The sequence below is a fragment of the Sapajus apella genome, unplaced genomic scaffold, assembly GCF_009761245.1.
Source record: "Sapajus apella isolate SASKATOON/1434 unplaced genomic scaffold, GSC_monkey_1.0 scaffold58, whole genome shotgun sequence".
Lineage (NCBI taxonomy): Eukaryota > Metazoa > Chordata > Mammalia > Primates > Cebidae > Sapajus > Sapajus apella.
In genome coordinates this window covers 7,789,691-7,802,566 of record NW_022436998.1, presented here as the reverse complement: position 1 = coordinate 7,802,566, position 12,876 = coordinate 7,789,691, and the positions used below count along the sequence as shown (strand labels likewise).

Sequence of the window (12,876 nt, the reverse complement as noted above, 5' to 3'; positions counted from 1 at the left end):
AGCAGCAAGCATGCCTCCTTCTCAGTTGATGATGGACTTCTAAAATGCTGTGTATTTTTTATCAGCCTCAGTCCACCCAACAACAACAAAAAAGGACTGAGGAAGGAAAAAACAGTACATTCTATTTAAAACTGTCCTTACCTATCCTAGAGGCCAAGCTCTTTCATGAAGTCATCTTCAACTGCCTCAATTATGTTGACTACTATTTTCTCTAAAAGCCACAGTTGCTGTCTATACTATTCAATAAGCAACTAGCATATGCTACTTATTATAATTGATATTATCATAAACAAGTCCTGTCTCCCTATCATGGGCACTATGAAGGACATAGTATCTAATACTTCATATACCTGATATTTAGAATACTACTATACACATAATTTTCAATGAAGGCTTAATATGATGGTCTATTCATGTAGTACTTAGCAACTACATTTAGTTTTCTAAAAGCCAAGGGGAATAAAAAGACAAAATTCTCTTTAAAAGTCACACCTCTGCTTTTTAAAATGCTGAAACAATGTAACTTGTAATATTCTGACCTCAGACTTAAACTGACTTTCATGATTCAAGTGGGAGAAAGAAAAAAACCTATACTTAGGTTGACAAACAGATATACTCAAATTAGTTTTTTTGTTTTGTTTTGCTTTGTTTTTTTTAAATCTACCCTGGTCAGACTTCCTAGAAACTTACAAATGGGCTGATAATATAATCTAGAACTTGAGTCAACTATTTTATAATCAAATTCAAGGAATAAGTTCAGAATTATCCAAAGTGCCTTTCAGATATATACTTATGGCAGTGTTTATAAACTTGTGGTTTTCACTTTTTACTGACTTAAAGGCTACACATAACCCATTGTAAAACAGTCATTTATATACATCCCTATTTCCCACACTAGCCTATAGCATTTTGAAAGAACAAGATTTACTAATACTTTTTCTTTGGTACCAAGCAGTTGCTAGGAACTCAATAAATGTTTATTGAATAAATCAGTCACAACTCACAAGACAGATCTAAAAGTCCATGAATATCTTATTCAGTTAATATAAGACAAATTATATCATTAGATACTAAGATATAAATGTTTTAGCTATTATTAAAAAACAAAAACAAAAAGGAGCCAGAAGGGAAAAGCCACCTAACAGCACAAAAAATTTGTTAAGACTCCTTTAAGGTTTTTATTTTTTGACGGCAAATAGAAACCAAATATATCATCTTAAAAAGGAAATGACCACAAGAGGCAGTAGGTGAAAAGTTAAAAACTACAGCTTATATTAATAATTAACAACTTTTAGATCGATCCATTAATTAGATTTTAATTAGCTTATAAGTTTTAGACTGAGAGTGTGTTTTTAGTTTGGAAGAGAAATATTTGCTAACCACAAGAGAAATGATCTTCAAACATTTCAATCATACCTGTTTCTGAGCTTCTACTTTTTGCTTTCTGGTTGGATCAATTGCATCTACCATCCATTTGATAGTAAAGTATGTTACTGCACCAAATATTGTCAAACGGAAAATTAAACCAACAACTTCATTCCGACTCAAAGGACGAGAAAAGGCTTCAGCATGTACCATCTTGATTGTTAACCTTAAAAAACAAACAGAAATGTCACTAGGTAATAACTATACTTATTAAAATTGGGCGACTAACAAAGTAGCTTAAACTAATCAAGAAAATCTAACTTCTAGTCAAATTAAAATATTACCTACCTTAAAAAAAGTGTTTCATTTTAAGGAGAAATGGATTTTTAAATGTTAAATAAACAAACACATTTAAAGTTCCTCTTGCAAACTGAAGTAGACTAGAAACTAAGATTTATTTAGTAGTAGAATTAATCATTTTATTTGAAAAATACATTAAATATCTTAAGGTATTTACTCAAACAGCTTTAAGGAACTATTTCAGAGTCTAGGAAAGTATCAACTATAACACTAATCCAACTGAAGAAAGGCAGTCCAACAATACTAACGTGATTGTAAGAACTTCTTCTACTAAGTGTAACATATGCCAGGTAGTTTTTGAGTGAAATTCAAATTGTAAACTGACTCACTTTTTCTTCATAGCTACTTTTAAAGGTTTTCAAGGCCTGCTTAAATGTAAACATGCCATTTTCTCAATTAACAAGTGGCATTAAATTTTTTGAGCCATGCTATTGCTCCCAACAACCCAGCTAAGTAGGAAGCAATAGAATTTAGAAAAATCATGAACTGAGACAACCACTACAAGAATATAGCACTCACCCAAGCTCAAGAGAAATAAATGAGGCAAATGTGCCTACTTTTACATATATATCCCTGAACAGCTTTATCAATCAAAGCTAGGTTTACAGGAGACATACACTCCTCTGTCAAAGGCAATAACTACCTGGAAGAATAAGCTTGCTAGGGATGATACGACTATAACACTTGGGGAGATAGGATCTTAGCTTCAAATAATGCCATTATACTCTCAGCACAGGAATGTGCTGAATGCTATGAGATATATAAGAAAAAGAAAATATATATTTGCACTCACATAAACATGAAAAAAAAGAATGTGTATGGCTCAGCAACAGATGAAAGTTAAGTACTGCATAGATTAATATCCATGGTCCTTCCAGCTCTAAAATTCTCTTCTTACTACTACTAAAAAGCCTCTTCACCTTCCTTCCTCTAGAATAGCTCCAAAAATTTTTTTATTTCCTTTAATTGACTTCACCTCCACTCAAGGATATACATTCCTAGCCTTTAATCAAAAGACTCCCAAGTATTCCCTTTCCAGGATTCCCAAGCATTCAAAACTACCCTAATCTAGAATCCAGCTGAGTCCATTTTAAGCACTTTATCTTTTACCCCTTTTCAAAGGGATGCTCACTAGCATCCGAAAATCCCACATATATTTTCCCTTCAGAATATCTGTCTGGTACCCTGAATAGGCCCTTTACCCTCATTCATCTAGGGTTAGTCAAATTCTATCCAAACTTCATAAATCAACTTTATCTGCTCCATAAAGCCTTTCAAATCACATGAATCTTCTACAGTATTCATTTTGCCCTATTACACTATCTTAAGAAATGTCTTGCTTTTAATCCTTATTCAGCTTTTGAGATATCTATTCAACTAGAGTTTAAATCCTTATAAACAAGATGTACATCTTATCTACCTTTACAATTGTCACACAAAAAACAGACCTTTATAATTGCCACACACAAAACAGAGGCTATTCAAAAATTATCTGTTCAACAGATAAATTGCAACTGAAGAAAACCTCCCATTCAATCATTCCAACAGAGACACTGCCAGTCTTCTAAAGGATTTCAGAAAGTTAAGGTCCCACATTTCTCCATGACTAGGAGCCATTCACTTCACAATAATTGCATTTAAACTTAACAACTAAATAATTGAAGGCCTTCATTTTGGAGAAAGAAACTTTGGCCTAGGGAATGTTAAGTGACTTAATTCCTTCAATTAGCACTTGCTGAATATCTATGATGCCCACTTTATACTGGATATACAATAATCGTTAAGATACCACCACTTTACTCGAAGAACACATTGCCCGGCTATTATATTAATTATAAAGAAAGCAAAAGAAGCCAAAAAGGAGAAGGTACCTTACTGAAATCTCTCATGTAACAAATCAAAGTGTGCTATCTTCCATCAGCATGGATTCCAAAACATGGGTCATACAATGTTTCACTTCTCAAAGAAGTAAAAAACTGACTTTTCTAGCCTTTAGTCCACAAAGTTGAAAATGCAGTTGAAATGTGTTATATCACTATGTGGGGATAATTCATAGGTGAAAATAACTTAGACAGGATAAGGGTTTTATTAACTTGATCTATAAAAAGTGGTGGCATTCCAGTAAAATGTTTTCATTTGTTTAGAGTTAGTAGTGATAAAACTGTCATCTCTCCATATTCATTGAACTACACGAAGAAATTAGGGCTGTTATGAGCACATCTCAGTTGTCAAGATAGTAACAACTTTTAATCCTATAAAAGGTCAAGACACAAAACCTGTTTATATCTTTCCCAATTCTGAAATGATTAATGTAGTACAGTAAAGTCAGGTCTACTAAGGCCACCTGTAAAATAGTAGTCCACCTTTTAAAATTACTTCAAAAATACTTCAATGAAACCGAGACTTCTTTGGTAGACTGTAACTGTATATACTTTATTGCACACTCATGTATCATTCATTTGGTATTGATATACCTGCAATGTAAAGCTGTTACAACAGCAATACCATTACAGCGAACATAAAGAAAACCAACAGCAGGGAGTGTATTTCAATTCTGTATAAACATTAGGTTCAACAAAATGAATCCTCAAATATGTATATATACGATGATAGTGCTGTATGCAACTGAGAAACATCCCAAAACACTGTAATCTAGAGTTATTTGTTAGGCAAATATGGCATCAGGTCGTTTCATTTTTAGTTCTCCATTTCAGAGTGGAGAGCTCTAAAATCGTACTATCTATGAGCAATTTATTAACATGTATAGCATTCATAGCATAACATTCACTGTAGTATTTCTCTCCTAATTCATTGCAGTATTTCACAAAGGGTTTCTCAAACTCAAAAGTCCCAGTTTTGCAGACATAAAGGCCTTACGAATACGGCCTATGACAATGAAGGCCTGCCAATCTTTACAAAGAGGGCAGGTTATTATTAACTTATCTTCTGTGAAAGCGTGCCCAGCCCTGAAGAACCGCCTTCGATTTTGCACAAGGTGGTGGCAGCGCCTGTGCAACAATCAGACCTGGTTCATTCCAGCCGCCTTCGTCTAAGTTCGCCTGGTTCTGAAGCCTTCCGGGACGACCCAAAACCCCCACAGTGACCAGGATGCCTACAAAGATTCCCTCGGGAATAACTCGAGTCTTGAGGAAGAGCTAAGCAGACCCTAAGGGCCCAGGCTGGGCCGGACGCCAAGGCGAGGCCCAGGACGCCCTTGGAGGTTAATCCGCTCGATACTAAGGGCTGCGGGGCGCTGGGGGGCGGCACTGAGGTGGGGCGTGGGAGAAAGCCGGGGTGACCTTTCCTCCGGGGGCTTCCAGGTCTCAGCCGATCCTTAAAGGACTTCAGCAGGATGCGACACCCATCCCACGAGGCCCCACGGGAACCCGCTACTCACCCAGGAGCAGAATCAGCGGGAACAAGTGCCCTGAGCCGGCCTCGCACAGGAAGGAAATGCGGCCTGGGAGAGAACGCTTCCGGTAGGAGCCGCTGCCCACCCCCTCGCACGGAGCATGCGCGACCCGCGGCCGCCGGCTAAGAGGGGGCGTGCTCCCAGGCTTAGAAACGGTCTGAGGGCTTGAGCCAGAGTGTATTCGCGCACCCGGCGATTGCTTAACCTGCTACCTGCTTGACGGCGACTTTCTGCGAAGCCAGCGTGTCTGCGAGCAGCATTCGCTAAGGCTCTGAGTTTAACAGATTAAATTTGGGAAGGCGCTTATCACAAAAAGTCCCTGCCCTTCTCGCGGGCTCCGGACACAACCCTGACAAATCGGGCAGCCTTCTTGAGAGTGCAGGAATGCTCCGCGCACCCTGCAAAGAAAATCTCTCTTTCTCACCACTCTGTGCAAACCCTCACGCTGTGGCCCTGTGTCTGTACTGTAGCCGAAACGCAGAAGCTCATGGCCACCCTTACCCCTCACCCCAACCCCTAACCACCACCCTCACATCTCCCTTTCAGTTCTAGGGTGAGCTCACACTCCTTCCGCATCTCTGGTAAGCACCTGGGGGTGGCGCCTGACAATCCTTGCGCGAAAAAATTTAGCAGCCCACGCTGGCAGGCCGGGTAGTTGGGACGTTAATAGGGCATCTGGTAACAGGTTTTGCTTTTTGGTGATTTCTCTTTTTCTTTTACAAACCCTTTCCCTTTCCAGAACGAGTGACGTGACACAAGAGGTCCCAAGGGAGCAAACCTGAAAGCCAGCGCCTCTTGATTACACAGCCTGCCAGGGGGCCAGATGACATTAGACACTCTGGAGATGTAAGAAGCATCACTTCCTTCAGATAGAGTCGGTGAGACTATGATGTAATTAGAGTTCTCCCTGTGTTCCGCGGGAAGGCAGTTTGTGCCTTTCTACTTGAGGCATTATCTTTGATGGCTAAAAAATTCTGCAGCTTGGCCAGCACGGTGGCTTACGCCTGTAAATCCCAACACTTTGGGAGGCTGAGGCAGGAGAATTACTTGAGGTCAGGAATTCGAGACCAGCCTGGACAACATAATGAGAGTTCGTCTCTACAAAAAAAAAAAAAAAAAAAAACTAAAAATTAGCTGAATTTGGTAGCACGTAGTCCCAGCTACTTGGGAGGCTGAGGCGGGAGAATCGCTTGAGCACAGGAGATCAGGGCTGCAGTGGACAGTGATCAAGCCACTCCACTCCAGCTTGGGCAACAGAGCAAACTCCTGTCTCAATAATAATAATTTTGATTCCTGATTTTTAACGAATGTTACTAGTTACAAACTTGCAATAATGTGGTGAAGATAATACCTAGTGAATGTCTAATAGAGGTGGGGCAATATGCTGCTATTTCCTTTACATGCATAATCTAAATTTCTCCCCCAAAATCCCCTAAAATAGCCATTATTTTCTCCGTTTTTACAAATGAGCAAATTTTAAAGCTTAAAGTTTAGAGAAAGTTTTCTAAGTTCATACACTTAGGAAATAAATAACAATTTCATCTGTCTAATTCAAATCTTGTACCTTACATTTTCCCTTGAGATAGTAGTTTAATGCCAGCTAAACTTTAAAATCTAGTTGAAGGTAATACCATGAAATGCCAAAATCACAAGACTTTAAAGGATGGGATGATGGGGATGCATGAAGGTTGAAAAACTATGATTGAGTTCATGGACAGGAATCAGAATGGAATTTAATACTTTTAAGTGATTCATGTTTTACACCTATGCCTTTTTAGTCTTTAAGGCTTTATATATGTGCATGCCTACATTCCTAATTTTTTAAGAAATTGATGTGAAGCTAGGTTGGGGATTACTAGACTAATTATTTAGACAGATAGACCTTTGAGAAGAACAGGAAGATTATGAGACCAGGACAATGTTCATTAAAAACAAACAACAACAACAACCAAAAAAAAACAAAAAACAAAACAGAGGCTATCAGTGCTCAGCAGTCTTTCAAGGGACTTTCCACTGGGTCCCTGGATGATCCCAAGCTGAATAATTGCTTGGGAGGCTCATGGGCACATGGTTTGAGAGGGCTAAAAGGGAGGAGTCACTAAAGGAAAGAAACAGGTTTTATGCCCCAGTAGGGTAATTATGCCCACTGGTAAGGAAAATGAGCTGAGAAATTAAAGAGGGTAATTGATTTTCATTCATTTACTGAGTGAAATTTGTTCAACTAAGAGCCTCACCTGCCCTCCTCCAACGACCAGGGTGACCAGCCTACCCAGTTTCAGTTTGCATGAGATTAAAAGGTTTGCTGGTATATAAGACTGCCTGAGAAAGTCTCAGGCAAATCATGAGTCACTCTACTAAAGACATCCTAAATGAATCCTGCAATGAAATGGTGTTCCCAATATAGTTACATCTAGTTTCAGTTCATCTGCCTAATACCTGAGGGATGATTGCACAGGAAAGGAAATGGTTGAGTAAAGTCATCAAGGCTGACCATAAAGAGTCTACAAGCTCGAAAAGTGCTACACTTCATTCCCTTTCCAGTGGTTCGGCTATAAACCAAATGCCTACAGCTATATGTTTTGGACCTAACGTTTTCATTTAGCAAACCCTGAAGAAACCTTTCATGTCTGGGCCTAAGACATCAAAGTAACTGCCTATCCGCATACCAAGCACCTTCATTTTCAGCAATCACCAAATCAATGAGGTTCTTCCAGAATAGAGCAGAGTGAACATATGCTTGTCATTCCAGGATAGCTTTATATAATCTCTGGCAACACAAAATACTATATTTGGCCCACGGTAGGGGCTTAATAAATAATTCATTATGTATAATATTAATCAGGAAATTAGAGCAGATTGTAGACTTTCTAGGCCTTTGCCCTTTGTTAGAATGAAGATAGTAAAAATAATTATTACTTTGTTGTAGAAAGTTTTTGGGTTTTGTATGTGTTTTGTGTGTCAATACCTCGTAAAATAGTTATGGCATTTCTCGCCCATGCTACTGAATTGTCCATATTTGTTATTAAATGGAGCATGGCTAGTTTGTGCTGCAACCAAGGTTAATGCACTAGATACCTGATAGGAGGAGAGGATTCCTTAGATTAGGTGTTCTCCACTGGGTGCGGTGGCTCACGCCTGTAGTCCTAGCACTTTGGGAGGCCGAGGTGGGTGGATCACCTGAGGTCAGAAGTTCAAATCTAGCCTGACCAACAGGGTGAAATTTGTCTCTACTAAAAATAATACAAAACTTAGCCAGGCATGGTGGCAGGAGCCTATATTTCCAGCTACTCAGAAGGCTGAGGCAGGAGAATTGTTTGAATCTGAGAGGTGGAGGTTGTGGTGAGCCGTGATCGTACCACTACACTCTAGCCTGGGTGACAGAGTAAGACTCCATCTCAAAGAAAAAAAAAAAAAAGATGAGATGTTCTTAAATTTCATTGTATGTAGATTAACTTGGACAACTTGGCAAAATTCAGATTCCTGGATCCCATTCTTCAGAGACTCCCATTCACCTGCTCTAGGTTTTGGCCTAGAAATCTGCATTTTAAAATAAGCATTTGGGCTCTCTGCCATGTGAGGATGCAAGAAGGTGTCTGTCTGAAAGCCAGGAAGGGTACCAGACACAACATATGCCAGGATATTGGACTTCCCAGTGTCCAGAACTGGGAGAAATAAATTTCTATTCTTTAAGTCTATCAGTAAATCAGTAAACAAACATCTGAGCTGATGTTTGGGATACAGGTAGGTTTGGACCACATTTTGAGAAACTCTGCCCTAGTGAATGAAGACTGTAGATGTATTTTTGGAAAAATCTCTACTACCTCAGCCTAAAAGGCCTATCTGGCCATCTAAACCATTAACCCAACTGGAATACATCAAGAAATCAAGGCAAGGAAGCCTCATGATGAGATTCAGAATAGAACCCTTTGAAAGGAAAAACCTTCCAAACTATGCCAGTATAAGTCACTTGGTAATCTTGGTTCCTTAAAAATATCATAAAAGGATAATTTCAATTATTATTTTTTAATTTTTAAAATCATGTCTTCTGAATCATATGAACATATGTTATTTTGATAAGGTAAATTAAGTTGAATGGGTGGAGAAAGAAAAGTAAAGCAAGAGTATGAAGCTATACCTGAATTAGTACTTGAAGCTCCACTAGAAAGAATAATATAGAACACAATGGAGTACTATTCAGCCATTTAAAAAAATGAGATCCTGTCGTTTGCAACAACAGGGACAGAACTGTAGAACATTATGTTAAATGAAATAATCCAAGCACAGAAAAACAAACTGCATATTCTCATTTGTGGGAGCTAAAAATTAAAACAGTTGAACTCATGGAGATAGAGAGTAGAATGATCGTTACCAGAGGCTGGGAAGAATAGTGGTGGGGGATAGGAGGGAAGTGAGAATGGTAATGGGTACAAAAATATAGTTAGATAGAATAAATAGGGTCTAGTACTTGATAACACAACAGGGTGACTACAGTCAAGAATAATTTATTGTGAAGTTTTAAATAACTAAAAGAGTGTAATTGGAATATTTATAACACAAAGAAATGACAAATGCTTGAGGTAATGGATACCTCATTTACGCTGATGTGATTATTACACATTGTACGCCTGTATCAACATACATCATGTACCCTATAGCTATGTATACCTACTATGTACCCATAAACTTACAAAAATGAAAAAAAGCTAAAATAAAAAATAAAAACAAGAAATAATAAGAAGCAAGCAAAAAATAATGGAAATTTAAAATTTCAAAAGATTAGAAGAAGTAGAAAGATAAATTGATAACTCCATCCTGTAAAAGAGAGAGAAAAAAAGACAAGGACAAAGTTCAAATAACATATTGTTGTAAATCTACTTTCCATGCTTTTATGTTTTTAAGCTTTACACATAATTTTGAAGGAGTCTACATTTTAAAAAGTTATATATAATTTTATTGTGTTATCAGGATAGTACTAATCCACAATCTGCATTTCTACATAACCTTTTTCTCAAGCAGTATTGCCAAGCGTCCTTTTTTAAAATTCTACCAAAAAATGTTTTCTAGAACTTGGAAATTTACTTATAATCTATAATATTTTATTTAACTTTAGTACAATACTGTTTAAATGATACTATCTGTGAAAAGTCAGGATTGAGCAAAGCCAGAATTGCTTCAGATGTCTAACCTTACTATATAGCCTCATTAGCAGAAGTTTTAAGGTGTAAATGCAAGAGTGATCTCCCTACAATTAAATTGGGACCTTCATAATGCTCCTGCCTATGGTTTCTTAAATGGGGAGGCAGTGGGAAAGATGGGGTAAGAATAATAAAGATATAAATGCATTGGTTAAAATAGAAGAAATAGTAGTTGAAATGTTAATTCTCAATTCCTATAACAACAGATTGATAGATGAAGCATAAAACAAGACCAGATGCTGTGGTTTTCAGGATGCACTTGGCTTCCCATCCTTTATAACCCAGAGCAATTTTTGCTCTAAGTAGGTCACTTGCCTGCTCTCATTTACCTGATTCTTGGAAGATGCCCTTGAAAGCGTTTAGAAAATAATAGGTACTGGTACTTAATATTTTAAAAATTAAGATTGTATAAAACCTTCCTCCTCCCACCCGTTTCCCTAAAAGCCAGAATAACTGATAACCTGGAAGCATATGTGAAATTAAAATGAACAAGAATAATTGGAGATCTTTTATCTTTTAAGCACAAGTACACTAAACTCTGTGTCCATTTGGTTGGTTCCCAATTCGCTTTGCTTAGCACTGGCATAGTACTCAGCTCATAGAATTATACTTGAAGTGTTTATTCTGCTATAAGATAGTAGCATCTTGAAAAAAGAGGGTACCTAGGACATAGGAAAGGCTTAACTAGATTTTAACCTGACTAGAGAGAAAAGAGGATGCCTAGGACATAGGAGAGGTATAGATTTAACCTGACTAAAGAGGAAAAAAAAGGGAGGGGGGAGGAAAGACAAGTGGTCCAAAGGTATGACATATGATTCAAACCATTTTACTGATCATACTTAATATGGTTACCCTATCCTGATGTGTCCATTAGAAGCTAGCCCAGTCAGGGGGAGTCTTGTTACAGTCTTGTTATAGTGTATAAGAGCATGGACTATACAGACCTGGGTTTGAATTTAAGATCTGCTGTTTACTATGTTACTTTGGACAACTTATTTATGCTCTCAAGCCTCCATTTCCTTATATTTAGTGTGGGAACAATAACACTACACATGCCATGGACTTGCATTAAGAATTAAATGAGACAATACATGTAAAGTGCTGAACTCAATGCCTGGCACTTAACAAGTGCTCAGTAAGCATGCTCGTGTAATACCCCAGATGACATTTTCATTATATGATGAGGTGATATTCTCTCATTTCCTTGATTCTGTAAGGACAATGATCCTTTCATATCTCCTCTGTGTTTGCATGAGGACTTTACCTCTTCAGCTTTCAACCATGGCATCTTGGCTGAAATGTTTAACTTCTCTGACTTGTGAAGAGGCTGTGCCTCTCTGTCTCGCTGACCTCTTGGTTCTCACATTCCCATTCTTAACACACCCCTCCAGCTGAGTCTTACTGATCAGTAGTCTATAAAACATTTATGATAGTTATATAAAACCTGTAAGATTGCATCCTTATGACCCAGAGATAATTAACTTTAACATATTTATCGATCCATGAAAATAACTGTGTGGATATTTCTCAGTTCACTGAAGACCATCATTAATATTGGCTGTTATTCCCATCTATCAAGTAACAACCATTTATTGAGTATACAATCTTTGCTTTTATGAATTTCTAAAGATCAAAACATCTTATAAAAATGCAAGTCCTCATACAGCTGTGGATTTTTTTTTTTAAGTTAGAGGTTTACCCTGTATTTCATTCCTTCTTTTTTTGTTTACTGCTTTTCACTTCGATTGCTGAGTGGATTTTGCACAAGAAAAAGAAATTAATTTAGTAGATGAAAGTGAGATGCTGAAACAGCCTTGAGATTTGAGAAGCCAATACTTTGCATGCCTTATCTTTTCTCTGCAGATCATAACCTTCCTATTAACCTCAGGGACAACCATTGCATCAGAGCTGTTATTCTACATATAAAATTTAATTCATTTGAGCACAACGCTTTTTTTTTTTTTTAATTTTTAGAGACAGGGTCTCACTCTGTTGCCCAGGTTGTAGTGCTGTGACTGGATTGTAGCTCACTGCAGCCTCAGACTTCTGGACTTAAGCAATCCTGCCACCTTGGCCTCCCAAAGTACTGGGATTACAGGCAGGAGCCACCATGCCCAGCCAAGTAGAACACATTTTTTTTTTTTAATTTTACCATGGGCAACTTATAGAAATTACCCCAAAGCACTGGGATTACAGGCAGGAGCCACCATACCCAGCCAGGTACAACACATTTAAAAAAAAATTTTTACTATGGGCAATTTGTAGAAACATTCCCAAAGTTGAGGGAGCTTTACTGAGCAAAATGAATGATATATCCTCTCCAGATGCTGAATGCACTTCTTCCAAAGGCCAGGGCAAAGCTGGCTGATTTTAGGTGTTTATGGATGAAATATCTACTAGGCTTTCTTTCACCTAGGGGGGCCCAGCAGTAGTTCACTGGCAAGCTGATGTTAAAAATCTCCCTTCTGACTCTTTTATTGTCATTGTTTCTGGAACCAGAAAATAGCAACAACCACCACCACCACCACCAAGGGGGACGGGAAG

The 12,876-nt window shown here is 37.9% G+C and overlaps 1 protein-coding gene across 3 annotated transcripts in view; it reads right to left on the bottom strand.

Annotated features, from left to right (window-relative positions):
- Positions 1-5,234, bottom strand: part of ATAD1 (ATPase family AAA domain containing 1) — a 52,914-nt gene extending 47,680 nt beyond the window's left edge. The window contains exons 1-2 of one of the 3 annotated variants that reach the window (XM_032245612.1): positions 5,123-5,234; positions 1,417-1,591 (exon numbers count right to left, since the gene is read on the bottom strand). In XM_032245612.1, the coding sequence (XP_032101503.1) occupies positions 1,417-1,578 (162 nt within the window). In that variant the 5' untranslated portion in view covers positions 1,579-1,591; positions 5,123-5,234. Of the gene's footprint in view, positions 1-1,416; positions 1,592-4,750 lie in introns of all 3 variants that reach the window. The other 2 variants (XM_032245613.1, XM_032245614.1) reach the window with 2 other exon arrangements.
- Between the last annotated feature and the right edge of the window lie 7,642 nt (positions 5,235-12,876).